At 36.8% G+C, this 16,297-nt stretch overlaps 1 protein-coding gene across 1 annotated transcript in view; it reads right to left on the bottom strand.

Moving 5' to 3' along the window:
* Positions 1-237: 237 nt before the first annotated feature.
* The window catches only part of LOC129739372 (uncharacterized), a 108,601-nt gene continuing 92,541 nt past the window's right edge, over positions 238-16,297 (bottom strand). The window contains exons 3-6 of the mRNA XM_055730780.1: positions 11,482-11,798; positions 11,153-11,419; positions 6,731-9,255; positions 238-3,191 (exon numbers count right to left, since the gene is read on the bottom strand). Of these exons, the coding sequence (XP_055586755.1) occupies positions 1,633-3,191; positions 6,731-9,255; positions 11,153-11,419; positions 11,482-11,798 (4,668 nt within the window). The 3' untranslated portion in view covers positions 238-1,632. The remainder of the gene's footprint in view (positions 3,192-6,730; positions 9,256-11,152; positions 11,420-11,481; positions 11,799-16,297) is intronic.

The following is a 16,297-nucleotide window of genomic DNA, read 5'->3' as shown; positions in this document are numbered from 1 at the left end:
TTCCGAATCTATAGGAGACAGACAGACAGAAATCCATTTTTATATTTATAGAATTAGATAAAGACATAACAAGTTGAAATGGGGGGATTCATAAGTAGTTGCTGCTGCTATCTGCAAATGATTAACTTCCTTACCCTCGACACATAGTCGACGGGACACTTTTAACACATTTTGAAATTGGAATAGGTAATCACAAGGATTTCGGATTCTGTTTCGTTGGCGAAAAACAACAGTGAATATGGTTTCATTGATTGATAACATATCGCTTTAATGGGCCTTCACGTTATATTCTATCCGATATTTTGAATAAATTAAGCTTACCTCATATAAAAATGCAACTAATTTTATCATACGGAAACAAGTCAAATGAAAACAATTTTGGGTATCAATGCAATTGAGTAGTTCCTAGCATGTTAGGTACTGTTTTCCAATCTGAGTAATAAATACTACGTTTTGTATGTACTAAAGCATACTGATGTTTTTCCTCTTTTTGGGGAAGTTGTAGGTTTATGATGAAAAAGAGAAGGGTTTTTATTTGAGTTTTAACTGAGCAGCCTCTAGATGGAACTGAAACTTTCCTAGCTGCCATAATGATAACGGGTTTAGAAATCTATTTCACTATTTTCTTGTTTTACTAAGCTTGTAGGAGATATACTTTTCGATATAAATATAGCCATATGAGCTTGTAAAATCGTCAATATATAACTCATAACCTCTGTTGATTTTTTGTCTTTGTTGTCAAATAATAATTTTGCATAATTTTTCAATAAATAGCCTATAAATATGTGACACTATACTAAGAACAATGTAACAACAAAAAAAAAGGACGATAAAAGGCATACAAAAGGACTAATGGGTAAAGGCAATATTGAGTGAATACATACATTACTCGGCACCTTTTTCTGTTAGCATTAAATCGCTCTGTTAATATATTCCACAAGTTGTAATTCTTAATTTTGGAGTTATGTGTCGCGCTATTGTTCAGTCCAATTGAAAAATAACGACGATATGATTGTGGAAACATGTTTTATCACACCTCACAATACTTTTGCCACAGGACTAGTCTTTTCGATTTTTTTCACGCAATAATCATTCTATCTCGATAAAAGTTTGAGTTAGAAATATGACGTTCAGAAAATGATTTTGACCCCTTATGAAACCTAAAAATGTTGAACAATGATTGTTTGACTTAGAAAAGATGGGCGGTAGTTTGAAACCGAAATGTATCGAAATCATTTTGTTAGCTCTACTATCTCAGCTAGTCGTTATTTAAACGCTACAGTGTTGGTCTCAATAGTTCAACGGTTCAACCTGAAGTAGATTGTTTGTTTTGGTTTTTGGCATTTGCGGATAGAATAGATTACATTTTGTTTAGACGTTTTCAATAGTAAGACTGGTTTTCCGCGATGGCTGTAAGCTTTGTTGAACCCTAGTTGTCGGTGGGAAATTGCAATTTCACTGGTGTTTGCGACTTTATTCTTTAGTCTGAACGGAAAATGTACGTAGACAAATAATCCAACATATAGATTGGGTAGAAGTACAATATAGACGATGCGAGTAGTTATGCAGGGACGAAAATCTTTTTGTATATGGATTGCCGCGAAAATTTGAAGGTTTTACATTACGAGAGTTTTAAAGGGCCGTTTCTGTTGGTTTCGGTGAATGTCTTTCGTGTTTTACTGAATCGTTTCCGTAATTGACTTCGTTGATTAGCTTTGGCGAAGTGCTTGTCGTTTGTAAGTTACGTCCGAAGTTGCTTATCCCCATGTAATGTCCATCGCGGAAGGTAGCCGACTTGATATGGTTATTATTGTTTAGGAATTGTGCTCGCTGGGCTTGCAGCTGAGCTCGGGTTGTGGCAGGAACGAATGGTTTCGAGGATACCTCACCCTTCATGAAGTTATTTTCGTCTTCTTGAAGGAATATATTTTCCCGAATGTTGGATATTTTTTCTTCAGTGACATTGACATTTTCGTTCGTAGTTCGTTCCTCAGTCGGAGATAGGTCATTAACTTCGTGAGTGCTAGCTGTAGGTGTACAGTTGCGAGACTGCGATTGCGAACGACTCGCTGATGCCGAAGTGTTTGGACTGGAATTGTCTTCTTCGCTGTTAGCTTCGGGAATGGAGGTCGACATGACTTCGCTTCTCATGTTCGCGTAACGCCATCCTCCCCGTGATGCAAGCTTGGAGCCGCTGCCAATTTTGGAAGGTGAGCCATTGCCGAAATTGCCTTGTCGAATCATACGACGAGTGGCAAATGTTTTGGGTGACCCCGATAAATCCAAAATGCTCAGATTACTGTTGTTAACCGATGGCTTACTACTAGGAGCCACCGATTGAGCAGGCGGCTGATTAGACTTTGATTTTTTAAGCAGTTCCACGGCAGATATCTTACCACCGGTCGTTAAATTGGTTTTAGAACCGTGTGCAAGAAGAAGCTTTTTGAAATCCATTAAACTGGTTTTGGGTGTACCCAAACGATCCGAGCAGGTCTGCGGAATGTCAGTACTATTCGAGGCCCAGCTGTGCCGACCACGCGGTGGTTGAGCTTCGAGAACGTTTTTTGGTGTTGAACGACCAGAATTCACAGGAGAATTACCATGAGAACGTATTCCAGCATGCTGGAGTCTCAGCTTGTGTCTCAGTTCCTCCGACAACATATTTCTTGTCGGCGACGAACATTCTTCAACGGGCTTCGATGGCGTTGATGTTTTAAATGCAGCTGTATTGCGTGGATCAATTGGCGATATCTTCAAACTACTATCGACATCATCAATCAGTTCTATCCCGGTATTAGTTTTGGCAATTGGAGAAAAATAGTTAGCAAACCCAGTCGGTGTAGTTTTTAGTTCATTTGTTCGTAGTTTATTGGGGGTAGAGTACAGCTCTTCCATTGGCCTTCCATTGGGCAAAAGGACCTTCGAGTCATCTCTTACAATGGCGGAACCCATAGGCGTGGGTCTTCTGCGAGTTTGCAGCGTCCAATACATATCATTGCTGCGTTGAAACGGATTCGTGTTTGCCACATATCCAACAGGATAAGGTGGACGAGCTGGAGGCATCGCCTGTGCTGGAGGAGCTGCCTGTCCAAATGTAGATGTAGACGGTGGACGCCTTGGGAGAGTATAAGCGTGATGCTGTTGTTCACCGTAATATCCATCGTACCCTTCAGGGGACGAATGTTGATAATCTGCAAAATAAAAGCAAAACATTGAGGAGGAACCGATAGAAGATTCACGGTGAAATTCTATTTATGATGCGATTTATATCCAGTACTAGAAAGGAACATGGATCATACTAACCTTCGGGTGAGCGAACAGGTCATGCATACGGTACTTTTGGTTTGTAATATAGGTCATACAACAACAAACATTCGATAAACAACATTCTAACTAACGACAAGCCACAATCCTGGATAAGTGCAATAGGATGACATTGTGGGGCTCTGATTTACATACTACCTACATACTTACCTTGGACACTGACTTGTCATCTTCCGTGCGTTAAAACTTTATCTGTACCCTTTGTTTTGCTTGTATTTTGAGAGACACGCTTCCTTAAAAAATTGAAACTTATGATAAGAGCAGACGAATAAGCACTGACTTGCTCAGGATTGAGATATTTTTTGTCGGTCCTAGAAAATCTCTTGATGGACAGCTATATTCTACAAATTCAATCAAGGGATTTGAACCTAGCAATGCACTGAAGGAAGCGCCGAAATTTTGAAGAGCGAAAAAAATTAAAACTGTTCAGAAAGATGAGGCAGGTGAAATATAGCCAAGCCACATTGCCAATATTATGTACGGATAAACTTACCTTTGTTCCAAAAAAAAAAAAAAAATACAAAATCGAAATTAATAAAATGCTGTGAAAAGTGCCGATAACGTTTCCAAGCGGTGCTTTTGTGCTTACATTTATCATGTGTTCAATAATTTGGATTGTTATGTCATCAGTTGTAACAGCTCATTGTGGTTTATTTGTGATCAGGTTCGATAATAGGTATTGATTATAGCAAACATTAGGCAGGGAATCGTTAAACGTGCCTGTGTTTTAAACTTTTGATAAATCTTTCTAAATAAAATTAATGAAATTGACAGGCGCCCATTTAAAGATATTTATAAACTGAACAAATAATCTGAAACATACTTAGTTCACACTGTATCTGTCGTGTGGGCCATCGAAAATCGGATAAGAAATTGTTTCTTAGTCCCGATGAACAAAGAGCAGCGAAAAATGGACTCTTCAACGCTGAAAAAAAAACAATGTTGCAGTTGGCGGAACAACTTTCTCAGTACAACTATGTTCGATTTACTCTTTACAACCATTAGACAATACCCTTGGAAGAGATCACCAAAATGGTCAAAACGTTGGTCATTTTAAAAAAGAAAGATGTTAGCTTCAAATAGTCAAAAATAAAATATGAAACACAATTAAAGGTCGATAACATAAACATAAAAATTAAGCTGAATGCTGAACTGGACATTAATTTTGGTCTTGTAAACAAGTTGTTGAAAAAGGATATTTGATGAAAAAGGATTGTTCAGCACCACGAAAAATTTGTCTGACAATGGTACAAAGTTATCCATAAAATGTTCCATGTATGTGCTACAGATTCGCCACAACAAGCAGATAAAAAAGTGGATTCGAACTTATTGAACACCCTGTAGATTGTACAGGAATACAATCTTTTTTATGGATAAAAATGGTTTTCCAACTGATATTTAACAATTCAATAAACTCATCACTATCGAATATAAAAACTAGCATTACTGACACAAATGAAAACAAGAACCAATGAGCAATTATAGAAAGAATGAACACAAAAACACAAATGCAAAGCAAAACCTAGATGGGATAAGCATGGTAGTAAACATTTTCAAAGCCAAACAATGGAATTAAATATACACACAACCACAACAACAAATAAAACAACACACACAATAGTTAAGCTCATTATCAAATTAGTATATATTTCAGGTATCTCTTTTTTCAGCGGTTAGTAAAGGTTTTTATGTTTATTAAACATTTTTTCAACGTTCGTGTTTTGTCACGAGTTCGATTCACGTATCTTGCGTTCCATATTGTGTTAGTAATGCTCTTAAATCTATGGCAGGATGTGATGATTATTTACAACAATGATTAACAGTTTAACTGTGCTTGGAAAATTTCGAAAATGTGTTCAATTTTGTTTGTTTGTATATTTTCCTATTAGTTGTGTACAAAGCTATGTGCCAAAATATTTATTTTGAAGGATTCATTACATTAATTTTTCTGGTGCATGGTTCAGTGTTAAATAAAATTGATTATACATAGTGCAGGTGCTGAGTAATCATAGTGCATTTTCGTTTTTTGTACCTACCTAATCGTTTCATGGACATCTTTTAAGTCGAGTATTTGTATTGACCACCAAATATTGATGAAAATTAAGTAACAGATGTATACAACACATTTACAACTTAAAGTGATAGGCGCGTTATTGTCTCACTTACTCCAATTTGTTTCAGTTAGGAACTTAAAAAATAACACTTAGAAAAAATCCACCGCTTACATTTTTCATACCCGATCCACAGATTAGTTTCGTTTTCTAATTTTATGTGTCAATTTTAGTCATTTTTCCAGATATACCAAGAGCATAGTAGGTATGGAATATCTGGTGTGTTACAGAGGAAATATTTTCTTGAACATTTCGGAAGATCTTTTTATGGTTTGTACTTGAAAAATAAGTATAAATTGGTTGCAAATAGTAATTAAGGACAGAAGAATTATCAGCATTGTCTTTATCTTCTTCTAATCTTGTTTTAAATTTTCTAACAAAATTAAATCACCTAGGATAAATGTTTTCATGCAAAATCAAAACTGATTGTTGTCTTAAATCATATATTAAAATTTGTCTGATTAAAATTTGAACTTATGATCAACCACAGCACGAAAACTTTCGAAAGCCAATTCACCAAATATCAGTGGAATTGTCATTCTGCACGGTGCTGAAACTCAAAACTCGCGCCCTATGCTGGCTGCCATCTGCCGGAATAGTTAGTTTGCTCGGGGTGAGTGGCATCACGAAACTGGAGGCACAATTTGTTGGGGTGACCGGCATTAAATCTCGCAAAACACCATCCAACTCATCGTCATTGTAATCTAGCGGACTGTCGTCCAGCTCTGCCAAATTACGTTCACTTAGCAGTTCACTGCGAGGACCATCTGAATTGCCTTTAAATCCGAAAACCTCATCCGATAGATTTAACAACCGCTCGAATGAACGAGCAATAGATTTGCTATCTTCTTCGAAATCGGCATCAACATCGCTGATTTCTTCGTACCCATCGTCTTTATCACTGTTCTGATCCAGCGATTTGGAAAGTTTTTCAATGCCAGTTGTGATGCTCTTATGCTCTAATATAGATGCAACCATCTCATCACTTCTATTCAGATTTAATCCAGGGAAGTCAGAAAATTGCAGGTTGATATCGATTTCGAATGTGTTAGCATTCCTGTAGCTGTTCCTCCGTTTGATAGTGTTAGTTTGATTGCTATTTATTAGGCCAATGTCCTCATTCTGTCGTGAAGCGGGATGTGAATCATGAGGGGTGGAATATTTCGTTTCAAATGAGAAGGGGAGAGAAGTGGACGTACGAGACGGTCGTCTTGATGAAGGAAAAATTACGTTCTTAGCTTTAGGCGAAGTATCCACTATTCTAAATTGGCTGGTTTTCTGATTTCGTGTCTTACCTGATTGTTGCGGCTTCAAGTAGCGAGCCGATTGATGATCAATAGCAATCTGCGGTTTATTAGTCGCATCCTGAACATTAACGTAAGCACCTTTCAATATTCCGGACGACATGATGGGTTGCTGCTGTGGTTGCTGTGATGAATTTACTTTCTGCTGTTGGCTGATACTGCTGATGTTTGGTAGAATGGTGGCAATTGGGGCCATACGTAAGCCACTGGGTTTACTTTTACCGATGGTTATTGCTTTAGTTTTCAATGCCGACTGCGATATCACTGGTTTTACAACAATTGGTTTTCGATTAGCCAAACCACCACTCAGTAATGGAGATGCAGCGACATTTTTGCTAATTTCTTCCGCGGATGCTGCGACTGCTGGTACGTTTGTACTGCTCGAATGAGGAATGTTGTTTGACACTGATACTACGGCGACGCCAGAATCGCCGGTGGAAGAGGGTGTATTTACATCTTTCACAAATGGACCCGGCGCAAAGGTCGTGTGCGCACCTTTTCTCCTCTTCAGACTGTCCGAACTGTAGATGACCTTGCCGTGCGCATCCAATTTCACGCGTGCACCCCTCTTGTTGGCACATTCGGCATTTTCCCCTTTGTTTTCTTCTGTTTCGCCTTCCGCGGACGAAGTATTCGCTTTTCCGCTTCCGTCAGGAGTTTTTTGACTGTTTGATAGGAGATTGCTTTCGCACCGTATGTTACAGGGCAGTTCATTCAGTGAAACGTATTCTGTTTCATCATTCAACTTTCCGGAAAGCACCGTCGCCAAATTGCGTTTTACCACATCGTTTGAGTAGTACACTCCACCTCTTGCAGGACCTTTCTTGGCGCTCTTTACCTCAGCAATTCGAACGTACTCGCCAGTAACATCGTAAATTGGTTCATTGTTTACATTTTCCGTCATGTTGGAATCCTTGCTGGGTGATTTTTTCAGCACCCCTCTTAATCGGCCAAACATGTTATTGAGTGGAATTAGTGTGTTCTTTTTGAAGCTAGAGTCTCTTTTAGAATCGACTGATTCGTTGTGAGGTGTATCGGTACTTTTTTCTTTCTTTCGTTTAAGGGAACCATTTTCGTCGTCACTGTTCGTGGGGGTTATGATGCACATAGATGGAATGCGGCTGGTGTTGATTGTTGTCTTTTCGCGTATTCTTTCGATACGATCGACGCATTCCAAATCGGAAGATTCCGAGTACTCAAATTCAGAGCAACTTCTCACTCTTTGGGTGGGACTGGAATTTTCATTTGACTCGATTGGTGAGGAACTTGTGTTATTGCCACTGTCCGGCGATTCGATTCTTGTTTTCTTAGCCTCCTCTTCTTGATGGATCAGTGCGGCAACTTCTTTCTGCAATAGCTGCCCATTTCGTTTGATAGTACCGGTACGTTCAAGCGTACTACCTACAGTGCTACTAGAATAACTGCGTTCTAAAGTGCCGTTACTGGCTGTACTATTGCTACGGTTCAATTTAGTCAAAGAGCTTTTTCTTTCCGGAACAGCTGGTCCATTGATCGAATTTCTCTGACCATCTGCAAGCACAGTGCAAATTGTGCCGGCCGAACTAGTTGTCGTAGACGTAGATCCACGTCCAAACAGTTCGTATTCATTTTCCGGTGATATCACCGTTTGATTGCCAGAACTTTCAAATGAAGTTGTACTGGACAATGCCGTAGAAGAGTGCATAGGAGTGGCAGGTTCTTCTTCTTTCAGGGTTTTCAATCCAGAATCAACGTGGAATGATGTGTAGTATCCTTCAGTGTCACATGAATACACTGAACTAGTTTCTCCTCCCTCATCGTGGTAGTCGTACATTTGTAAATCAGGTGTTGCAGTACCTTCGCTGGTTACGCTGCTCGATGCGGAAGTGTTAAGGAATCGCCTTCGGCTTATTATCGAACTTGGTGGTCCGCTGGATATTGTATGATGATTGTGGTTGAGAGATGAGCTAGAGGCACTTGATTTAGGCTGCGTAGTGGTTGTGATTTCACTTCCTATTGAGGTTCTACCCGACTCTGAACTAGCACTCCAATTACCGCTGGATGAATGAGGTTCGTCTTTGTTACCGAGTGCTGTCCTTCGCTGTCGACGAATTGACGACGATTCTCGCAGTTTTACTGGATTAATCGAAGCCGATATGCCGGTGTTGGAAGCGACAGTTATGCTTCTCTCTGACGAAGAATACGAAGGCTTTCGTTCGTGCGAAAGTTTGACCTCCTTGTCAGAGCTCTTGCGTTTACTGTTTCTTGTCGTATCATAGATATTGAAGTCATCAATGTCTTGTACTTTTTCCCTTGAGTCACGGTTATTGATCATCCGAAGTCGGTTGCGGCCCCATTGCTTGAGGGAATTGAAGTGAGAGAGTTTACTGAAGGAGCTCTGATGCTTGCTAGAAATGTCCATCGTGGTGGCCGACGAAGAGGACGCCGATGAGGGGGATTCTTTCTTGAGAATGTCACTCGATTTGCTTCGTGGCACCAGGTTAGTAGAGATAGCGGAAGAAGTAATGGCTTCGTCTCTGTTGAAGAAAGAGATTAAAAGGGTGGCATGGATTAGCAAGAGATAGAACCCCAGTATTACGATATTTTGCAGATCTTTACGTATTATGATGTGCTAATACTTTTTCATCCAAACTTCAAACTAACATAAGTTGCTTTTCTATTTTGATGAAAAATAATCATTCACAAAATAAAATTGTTGTGCTTACATTATGAACTTGTTATGAAATTCATGAAATCGCACTCAAAGAAAGATAAAGTTTGTTCGAACAGATTTGCAAAACAAATATTTGAGTACCACACATTTTTTTATGTTTTAATCAATACAAATCGAATTCTTCTAATTTGTTACGTTACAGCACACTAAGTTCTACCTCCGTCAGAAAGAAACACTTAAATCACCTGACGGTTTTTTAATGGTTAACAAACATGGTGAATAGATTCATTCATTTGTAGCCTCCATATTATTAAATTTCGTTGTCTTGAACTGTTCAGTTTACCAGTAAGACATTGTGAAATTAAAGACAAAATTTTATGAAGTCTTTTCTTGTAGAAGTTTTTCTAAATAAACTTTATGCATTTTTACGTTTTACTCAAAACTATGACCTGTGTAGCCTAGTTTCTAATGTTTAAATTTATTGGAAAATAACAATTAAGAGCTTTAAGGTTACGGTTATGTGAAATACTAATCCTATTTCTGTTCTTTTAGGTTTTAACTGTATCTGTATCATATCTAAACCACACAAATATTTACTTACATTACTTTTTATTCACGATATAACCGAGAAAGTTATATCTTTGATAAGCTTTTACAGATAAATCTAATAGCAACAAAATTATCCATCAATTCTCACATTTGTGATGGCTTAAACATTAATATATCAGTTGAAATAAAATGCTTTTCTTTTTTACATTAGTTAAAATATCGTGCAATAAAAATGGGATCGAAACAAGTGCTCGTTGAATACATGAATAAATAAACAAATTTAATTTTGTTTTTTTAGGAAAGTTTATAAAAACATGTCTGTTTTTATTCATCCAAAATAAAATTATTATTCAAGTGAGAGTTTAATAAAACCGCAGGCTCTCAGAAAACAATCCTAAACATTGAAATGAAAGTTTCTTAATAATTAAAATCAAACATTAGAATTCTTAGGTAACCCGGTTGCGTAACAAAATCGACACATAATTTTCGCATTGCAAATCATTCGAAATACTGGAGTTTTGGAAAGAAATTATGCACAAACACATACTTCGAGCAACATTGACATCAAATGAACATGTATCAGGTATCTGTCAAACGACATGCAACATATCAAATCAGCTAGGTTAGGCTATTCGTTATTGGAACTCACGATCACACCATGCAAACAAATTTTATGCATAGAAAAAAAAACATTCAAGGGAACATTCGTAAGCTACAGTTAGGGAAAATAATGGCGGCAATGCTCGCTAGTTTCCGGCATTCATCTTGGATCTGACGAAAATATCAGCGCGAGCTGCTACCATTATTATGATGCTGTACAATTGCTAAGGTCAAAGCAGAACCAAAGGCCGAGTTCCGCTGTTGGCTTTGTATGGATTTCGTGTTCAAATTAATTTTGGTTTAACGAATCTCCAGATTATAATCTGGTGGCCCGCTAAACTGAAATTGACCTTGACGATCCGCTTGCGAAGTCCGACTGATGATGATCGGTTACGCGATGAATAGTTAAAAGTAATTGCCTCAACCGTCAAAAAAGTATACTTGGAAGAGCAGCATCATACAGCAAAATACGTCATGTTTGGTCAATGACGGTAATCTATCGCTGGGGTCTCGTTTGTTGTTTGGTTATTCATTTATTACACAAAGAGAACACGGAATCCATTCAAGCGCCATAGCGAAACTCGTGCAACTTATGCGCGACTGAAACTTACCCATTATTGACCACTTCCGCAAATTCCTTCTGATCGGTTGTGGCGATCGTATTTCGTCGTTTGCCTCTTGATCGTCGTGGTCTTGATCGTCGTCGTATCGTATCTCCGTCGGCGCCATCGATTTGCTGATTGGTTCCACCAGCTGTATCACCACTGGTTTCCGCGCGTTCCGAAGTGGGCGCGAAATGCAAAAGCGACTTTCTTGTGGTACACATTCGATCGAACCTTCGTCCAGAAGTATCGACTTTTATGGTTTCCGCAGGGAATCTGAGAATACGAAGAGCAAATTAATTACGATGGTCTTAAACTGATGTCCAAAGTGAACTTACTTCAGCGCAATCATCTGGCACTGTTCCTCCGGCGAAGGTAACCTGTGGTCCAGCGGAACGCCCTGATCCCGGGTTCCAAGGAGTCCCCGAGAGCTGTTGCCCTCGACTATAATGATGTCATCGGTTTCGTCGAAGGAAGCCGTACTGGTTCCAGCTTGATGGTATGTCGGGGAGGTATTGTGGGTTGAAACGTGGCCGAAGATACCTGCCGTGGACGAACTATTGCCCAGCACTCGGACGGTACAATCCGGAGGAACTGTGGTATCACCAATGGCTTCAGTCGAAGTCCATTTTCTCAAGTCTTCAATCGCGGAAGGCTGTTTTGGTGATGAAATTAAAGAAAACAAAAAGCGTTAGGTCAAATATTTTTGAATGGATGAATAAATACAAAAACTTTTGAAAATTTAAGAATTTTGATAAAGAGCAACTTTTTTATTTGTTTATTTAATCAACAGACCAAGTAAAGGTCCAAATGATGACTTGAAATGAAAATAAAAATTACACAAAATCATACATCTAACTAACGATTTCTCATTATTTGTAATTAATGATTGAACTGCTAATTAAAATCCCCTAAAAAAATTCGAAAGCTGCAATACAGGCTTTTCAGGCAGAACACGTCCTTGAAGTCCTTGGTCACTCGAAAGAAAAAATCCGAGGTTTTTAGAAGCTTTATCGACTACGTCGTATGTATGTGTTTGAACTCCAGCTCACGGCCGAGTATTACGCCCAGTTTATCGCGATTCTTAGATAAGTGATTCAGCCTTTTAGTCAAATAAAAAAAAATGAAAAAAAAAACAGAATTTTTGGTTATCATTTTTGATTTTTTTTATTTTTGCAAATTAAAAAAAAAACAGAGAAAAATGTGCTAAATCGCTTATTTAGGCATCGTAATGGACTCAGGCAATAGCAAAACGATGAAAATTTGACTTTTGTACGAAAAATGGGAATGTTCTCTTTCACAGGTTCTTTAAATGTGTGAATTTGTATTGAAAATTATCAAAATCAAAATTTGGAAATTTTTTCACGAGATCAAAAAATTTCCCATAATTTCACAGTCAAATATTTGATATATGAACTAAATAACGCCGCCAGAAAATATTTTTTTTGGTTTGCACCAATCCGAGATATGACAGTTTAGAAAGTAGGTACAAGTTTTTGTTAAACCCCCCCCCCCCCCCCTCCCCCCGAACGCTTTGGCTCTTTAAAGCCTAAAAGTATGAGTCGTTTCAAATAAAGAATTTACAAAAAAAAAAAAAAATAAGCAAACGCTTCCAGATACAAGTTTGCAATTTGATAAAAAATATTAAATTTATTTCATACTAATGCATAGAAGACATCTTAATTGTATAAATTCATTCATAAAAGTTAGAGCCTGAATACTGTTTTTTTCGACACACCCTAACATTTTAATATTCAAAAAACCATAGCTCGCTTACAAAACGTCATATGTATGTATAGTCTTTAGTAAAGTTCCCTTAAAAACCGATGGCTAAAGTTTTGTAGAAAATAGTTTGACTCTATTTGTTCACTGGAAAAGTTTTAATGTGTAAATCATGCAAAAATGACACGTTCTAATAATTGATTTCAGATTATTGAAGCGCACGACTTGACGAGCATTCTTGCTATTTGTCTGTCTCTTATAGTATCTTCGTAAATAAGGTTGGCACGATAAAGTTCCGTTTTGGACCGCTGCTCAATGTTATCAAACTTGACAAATAATAAATGACGAACATTGAAAAGTATATTTTCAACTCGTGGTCTCTTTGCCTTCATACATATAGTTTGGAGAATTCTATATTATAGAAGTTACGATTACTGAAAACTGGTAAATTTTTTATTGAAGAGATTAAGTGACTTAATCTCTTAATTTAAGTCCCATTGTCAAGTATATTTATTTGATAGAGTTATTCGTCCGAGTTTTGTTTATCAATATCTAAACTTACTAAAAAAGGAGTCTTGATAAGTCATATTCTTATCTGTCACCTTATGCTTGAATTTAGATGTGTAATTCCTCAACAATCTTCGGTTGAAAATAAGTTTCTAAAATCAAGCATATAGGGTAACGGATCTATATTAGATCGCTTTGGGAAGTGGTTATGCTATTTTCTGAAATAAAAAAAAAACATATTACAATTTTTGACTGCTTAATCCGTTCATTACGAAGATCAAGGCTCTTCTATCGAAACATATAGTCGTTTGTTGCAATATATCAAGATTTAAGCCTTAAAACTCGTTTCTTCCATCATCACTCTGGTAGGTATTTTGGACCACCCTTAAGCTAATTTTTTTTTAAAATTTTGTTATATTTACGACAGCAATTGATGCGCAATCATGTGAATATTTCAGTTAGTCTTTTCCTTTGTAATTCTTGTAGTCAAGTTTGGTTTGTTCACGTTAATTCATTCCTGAACTAACTTTCTTCATCTTTTTCCCAGCCTCTATTTAGGTACACTTGTTTGTTGAATATTTCTTACTACAACCTTTATTTTCTCTAAAACTTCTTATGCTTTTAAAACAATTATTTTTGAAAAGATAAGAGTAAAACCAGAAAAACTCCTCTGTTAAAAGTGTATTTAAATGTTTTGAAAATTTTGACAGCACACTGCTATCTCGGCGAAATTTGTTCTGCAGTGTTAAATACTGACCGATGGGTTTATCTTTTGAATTAATTTTTAGAACCCAATCTCCTTCAGGCGACCCAATGATAAGTTAAGAAAATTTGACATCATAAATTCAGTGACATCAATTGATGCATTTTGACTTCCAAAACCTTAGTGGATTTGGTTTGGCTTAAGTTCTGTAGAATACATAGATTCGAAGAAGATAAAAATGGGCGAGAATTATTCAATCTTTTTAACCATCTGAAAGCCATTTTTTTTCGCTGAAAAATTTACAAAAGTTTTTTGAAACAACTTTTTTTTACGAAAAACTTTATCGTTGGAGTAAAATTTCTAACAGTTTTTTTCTTCAAAAATTGCATGACCACAGAGGCTGAAAAACTGGATTTTTAGTACTTTTTTGCTAGTAATTTGACACATTTCAACAAATTTCCCTAAATTTTGAAACATATTAAGACTATCTCATCCCTATTTATAGTTGAATATATTTTTTGTTAAAATTGTTCTAGTATTAATTGAGGTATTTCAACTGTTACAAAAGTTAAACTCGTTACATATTTGCCGATTTGTTGTTGTTTATTCCCAACCTCTTCTTTAGATGGGGTTTATATTTCTTCTTTTATACCTAACCAAGTTGTAGGGAACAAATGGAAATAATACTAAACAAACAAAATGTAAAGAAAAAAACGCATAAAATCAGCAATTCGAGAAAAAGTTTGAATTGAGGTGCAGGATAGAGTAAAACGAATAGCAGATAAATGTCGAACAGAGGTCGCTTGTACCGTTAGGAATAAGTACAGCTAAGAGCAAGTTCACTGGTGTTGGGAAAAAGTGGTAGAAATTTTGACATTTTGAAAATTTTACCATGCAAAAATGTTTTGGGCGTTGTATTTTTTTACAGCACTGCTTCTATTTCAGTCGTATGTGATAGAAATATTGCTATTTTTGCATCACAGCATGCGAAAATACAACACATGTTGTAGAAAGACTTGAAGGCAACAGATCTTGAAAATGTTTTTGCATGGCAGAATTTTCAAAATGTCCAAAAGTAACAAAATTTCTACCACTTTTTCCCAACACCAGTAAACTTGCTGGAAACAGATAGCAACATATCAGCAAAAAAATGTATATTACAGTCATAGTAAGCTTTGAAAATAAAAGTCAGATTTAAGACATTTGTTAACGCGAACGGAAGTGTTTTTATTAAGTTTGAAAATATTAAGCAATATCCGTTTAAATTCACTACACAAGTATTTTTTTTCCTCGAAAATCAACCCTGAATGGTTTTAACTTTTGAACCAAACTGTCAATATTTTTTTATAAAGCAGCTGTAGCTTTTGACAACTGCTTATCAAACAGTTGCCATTTATGTAGATTGTTAGATTAACGTGGTTTAAAGCTCACAAATTAAGTTAAAACAATGATTTGCTTGGTTTTATGCCGATTCAAGTGAACTCCGTCTAAAGACGGGTTTGGGCTTTAGCGAATAAGTTAAATAAAATATTGCCAAAATTCCAAATTTTATTTTCATAAGCATTTGAAAAAGTGTGCAAAATTGTTTTCATATCGTCGTACAACGTCTTATAATGTTCATGAATATTGGTACGTCCCCCTGAAATGGGCTTGATTCGGACTAACTGTGAAAATTTGAAACTTTATTTTCAATTTTCATTTCCTTATCATTTTACTTAAATAGAATGTTAGTTATGATTAGAATCATAACTCATAATCATAATTAGAATCAAATATTGGAAAAAAGCTTAAGGGTGGTCCAAAATATGCACCCGGTCCAAAATACATAAGTCCGTTACTCTAATTAAGAATGTTAAGAAAATGATTCAAATTTATCAGGAGAGACAACAGCTATGACAGACCATATCATCTCAACAACACACAGGTTTGACCACATCAGAGCGAGAATCATAGATCGATCCCAATACAAATCAAGCCTTCGAGTATTGGAGATGTGCCATATAACCAACACCGAGAAAGAATGCCGTAAATTTTAGAACCGACACCGCCAGACTTAATGATACATGTGCAGGAATTCTACACTCAGTTAAAGCACACACCAAAACAAAAAACAGCAATAGAAATAGTACAAACACATTTAGCCCACACACTGTTCACAACCAATCATTTCCACATCTATGATCTGAACCAGAAAATTCAACATCTTATTATACCCTCATGCC

This window comes from Uranotaenia lowii, chromosome 1 (assembly GCF_029784155.1).
Source record: "Uranotaenia lowii strain MFRU-FL chromosome 1, ASM2978415v1, whole genome shotgun sequence".
NCBI classification, from domain to species: domain Eukaryota; kingdom Metazoa; phylum Arthropoda; class Insecta; order Diptera; family Culicidae; genus Uranotaenia; species Uranotaenia lowii.
This window is presented reverse-complemented; position numbering and strand designations above follow the sequence as displayed.